Here is a 4,399-nt window from a genome sequence, read left to right as displayed (position 1 = left end):
TTTACAGATTTGTTAAAACTGTCACCATGTTGTGATGGTGTGTGTATGTGAGCCAGGTAATCCGTAATGGCTACTCTTGCATCATAATTATCTTCAAAAGACATGAAAACCGGAGTAGTTTCTCAGGAGGAGGTTCTCAACACTCTCAAAACAAAAAGCACTCATGGAGAGTTTTCTGCTTTCAAAAAGTTTTCTTATTCGCTGAATTGACGTCATACAAAAATTCAAACATTAATTTTATGACAGAAAAACTTTTTCAGTCCTTCTGTTCAAATCAGTCAGACCAACCACAGCAGCTGCTTTTTCTTGGTAATCCCAGCTGGAGGCTGACCTGACGAGGAGGAGGGCCTAATCAATAAATGAATAAATAAATAATAGATCTGCCATTAGCATTAATCATTTTGCAAATAATAAGCTAATCTAATACTTAATAGGCTCCAACATAATCTGTGGAACGATCGATACTCTTGACTAAATGCACAGCTCCCGACCAAAAACAACCAATCAGAGCCAGGAGGCAGGTCTTAGAGCTGCCAATCAACCTCATGTACACGCTGCTAACTGTGCTAATTCTGTTTTAATTTAAAAAAGCAGAAAATGTTAAATTTTCCATTTACCAAAGAAACTTGTTTTGTTTTAGTTTCTTCATCGGAACGTGGAACGTGAACGGCCAGTCCCCAGACAGCAGCCTGGAGCCCTGGCTCTGCTGCGACCCCGACCCTCCTGACATTTACGCCGTTGGGTCAGTAAGCAATGACGATTCAACTCTAGCCATCAAGCAACACGATTATAAACCCGATTAGGAAATGCTAATAACTGAAATATTAATAATTTGATTGTAGTTTTCAGGAGTTGGACCTGAGCACTGAGGCGTTTTTCTACCTGGACTCGTCCAAAGAGCAGGTCTGGGTCGAAGCTGTGGAGAGGAGCCTGAACAGAAAAGGCGACTACAAAAGGGTGAGGAAAGGGTTAATTATCAAAGATGAAGAGTTAATGCTATGATTTCTCTGCTCAGGAAGATAAAAAATTAATTTAATCACTAATAATTTTATGCTGATTAAAAATAAAAACCTTAAGAAATAAACATGACTCTTGAACTGGACTTGGTGGCCACAAAAAAATCAGTTGAAGGACCACATATGGCCCCTGAACCACACTTTGGACACCCCTGCTTTAAGAACAGAAAATTAACTTTTTAAATTTTATAGAAGTGAGATTCATTTCCTGTGAACAATCTGTGCTATAGATTTACATTAAGTGTGTTTTTTCTTTAAAAATGGTTGAGCTGACAGAAAATCCTTTGAAATTGAACCTGGAATTTTGAAATGTTGTGGAAATATGTTGGAACCTTGTAAGTAAATGAAAATGGAGTTAAAAATCTTAGCTCATTCTGAGAAATTTGTATAATTGTTTTAAAAACGATTTCTGCAGATCCGGGTGATCCGACTTGTTGGGATGATGCTTGTGGTCTTTGTCAAGAAGAAACACAAGAAGCACATCAAGGAATTGGCTGCAGAGCATGTCGGGACGGGAATCATGGGAAAAATGGTTTGTTTACACTGAATCTTCTGCCTTATAACAAACAAAATACGTACTGAGGTTTCGGAACTGTTGTGATTTCCTTCATCAGCCTGAAGGCCTTTTATTTGATGTTTTAGGGGAACAAAGGAGGCGTCGCTATCAGGTTTGTTTTCCACAACACCAGCTTCTGCATCGTCAACTGCCACCTGGCGGCTCACGTCGAAGACTTTGAGCGCCGCAATCAGGACTACAGAGACATCTGTGCCCGAATGACCTTTCACCTCCTGGACTACCCGCCGCTGAGCATCGTCAAACACGAGTGAGTCCCGCCAACACGTCCTCGTTTTGTTTCCGTTCTGACTTTACAGCATCGTTTTACCTAAAGGTGACCTGTTACGCTGCGTTCACATCGAACGCGTTTCACACGTCAGAAACGACGCTTCATGTTCAACGCCTGTGAACTTTGAAGTCAGACGCTTGAAGTTTTGCTTTAGACGCGCCTCAGGCGGGTCAGCATCGCTCCAGGCAGCGTTGAGAGGAGACTCTTTAGCGAAACTCTTCCACCTGCATATTTCATCTAAATATATGCAAAGTTTATTTAACGTGGTTCAACATTTTTGCTGGACGGATTTGGATAGCTCAAATGCAGGGAAATATTTTCAAATGGTAAAAGTTATAACTTACCCGACATTCCAACTTCCTCGCTGATCCTCTTCCAGGCAAAGTCCTTTCTGTGTCTGTGTCTGCAGTCATAACTTGATTGGTCTTAGATTATAGTTCGAGAGCAAACAGACAATTTATCCTACTTAGGGTTTTTTTTCTCTTGAGATCATGTCAGAAAATGCACGTCCTGGTTGACGCTCCGCGTCGAGCGGCGAAGGATCAGATTTTTCAAGTCCAGCGTCGGACGAGCGAAATGCTTCACATCGCCCACGACGCGCCTTCACATAGACTGTGAATGTAAACCTGACGCTCATAACGCATTTGGTGTGAACGCAGCATTATGCTTCCCTGAGCAGGTTAGGACATTTCTATGGGCGATACAAAACATGTTTGTTACATTTTTTGCACAAAATCATTCTTAGATGATGAGATTTTAGTCTGCTCAGTCCTGCCTACTTGGAGCTCCTTTTATATCCTCTCGTCACTTTAAATCCAAATAAACTGCTGCTTGGCAACACTCCCCAACTCAGCGTTTACACTCATGTGAAAATAGCTGCAAACAGATTTCCAATTATACAAATTTGAAAAGCAGAAATGGAGTCTCTTGTACAACCAATAAGAATGCAGCAAGTGGTTTCTGGATCTAAAGTCAACAATAAAATAATTTCTTTTCCAGCAGCCATTGCACAGTGCATCCAGCGGTAAAGCCAAACATCCTAGAGTTCAGTTTAGGTTGCTAGGTAACGGCGCTGAGGTTGCTAGGTAACTGCTCCATGCCCAATGAATGTTTAACAACATTCTGGAGGTTTTTGAAGCATTTTCCACACAACAGAAATCATTAATTTACTGTCAAAAGATAAATAGGTGGATTTTTTTTAAATGCTTGTGTTTTTAGAAGCAACCAGATGGAAAAATAAAAACATGAAAAATGTGAATTTTGCGTAATGGGTCCCCTGTAAGCATAGCAGCCAGGTCATATTTACCGTTGAGTTGACCATGCGTGTCTGAAAACTGTTGGCTTTGTTCCAGTGTGGTGATCTGGCTTGGGGACCTGAACTACCGCCTCTTCCTGTACGACACAGCAGAAGTCAAACATCTCATTGCTGAGAACGCGTTAAAGAAGCTGCAGGAGTACGACCAGGTACTGAACTCGGGCAGCATTAATACAATAAACATCCGTACTCATATGTCTGGTAGATTATGCAAGCCAAAGGTTTTAAGCCTCTTTTGTTTGTGGACTGAGTTTCTAAACAGAATGAGCTCAACAGCACCTTGTAGCAAACAGTTTCACAGTAGTTATATGAAGTAGGTTGATGTAAATTTGCAGGATTGTCAGATTTTTGCAGGTTTTATTCCTTTGAGTTTGGCTAAGAAAGAAGAGTTTAGTTTCCCAAATGAAATAAAGCTGTTTCCATGTGCAGCTGAACATTCAGAGGCAAACCAAAAGAGCCTTCGTCGACTTCATAGAGGGAGATATCAACTTCGTTCCCACATACAAGTACGACACCAAAACGGATCGATGGGACTCCAGGTGTGTCTTGTTTGATCAGACTTTCTTTCTGCTTCCCAATTTCTGTTTGCAGAAATAAAACCAGCATTACAAATATATTTTTATTGCCTTCATTTGTGTCTGAGCACTTGATGCATGTTGTGCTTGCAGATCAGTCGGGGCTGATCAAGCTACAACAAAACGTATTAGATAATTATTCAAATTTAATTTAAAACTTTTGACAGATGGAAAATTTCTTTCAATTATTAAATTCATCACTATGAATGCAGTTTAATATATAACTTTACAATCTTTGCAAAGTTACAGTACAGACCAAAAGTTTGGACACCTTTTCATTCAAAGAGTTTTCTTCATTTTCATGACTATGAAAATTTTAGATTCACACTGAAGGCATCAAAACTATGAATTAACACATGTGGAAATATGTACTAAACAAAAATGTGTGAAACAACTGAAAATACGCCTTATATTCTAGGTTCTTCAAAGTAGCCACCTTTTGCTTTGACTACTGCTTCGCACACTCTTTGCATTCTCTTGATGAGCTTCAAGAGGTAGTAACCTGAAATGGTCTTCCAACAGTCTTGAAGGAGTTCCCAGAGATGCTTAGCACTTGTTGGCCCTTTTGCCTTCACTCTGCGGTCCAGCTCACCCCAAACCATCTCGATTGGGTTCAGGTCCGGTGACTGTGGAGGCCAGGTCATCTGG

At 40.5% G+C, this 4,399-nt stretch overlaps 1 protein-coding gene across 2 annotated transcripts in view; it reads left to right on the top strand.

Annotated features, from left to right (window-relative positions):
• ocrl (OCRL inositol polyphosphate-5-phosphatase) overlaps positions 1 to 4,399 on the top strand; it is a 29,031-nt gene that overhangs the window by 11,936 nt on the left and 12,696 nt on the right. For both annotated transcript variants that reach the window (XM_007569686.2, XM_007569684.2), the window contains exons 9-14: positions 641 to 742; positions 843 to 957; positions 1,432 to 1,548; positions 1,659 to 1,840; positions 3,214 to 3,325; positions 3,606 to 3,715. In XM_007569686.2, the coding sequence (XP_007569748.1) occupies positions 641 to 742; positions 843 to 957; positions 1,432 to 1,548; positions 1,659 to 1,840; positions 3,214 to 3,325; positions 3,606 to 3,715 (738 nt within the window). The remainder of the gene's footprint in view (positions 1 to 640; positions 743 to 842; positions 958 to 1,431; positions 1,549 to 1,658; positions 1,841 to 3,213; positions 3,326 to 3,605; positions 3,716 to 4,399) is intronic.

The sequence above is a fragment of the Poecilia formosa genome, unplaced genomic scaffold, assembly GCF_000485575.1.
Source record: "Poecilia formosa unplaced genomic scaffold, Poecilia_formosa-5.1.2 Scaffold244, whole genome shotgun sequence".
NCBI lineage: Eukaryota > Metazoa > Chordata > Actinopteri > Cyprinodontiformes > Poeciliidae > Poecilia > Poecilia formosa.
Note: the sequence above shows the minus strand (reverse complement) of the source record. Positions and strands in the feature narration are given on the sequence as shown.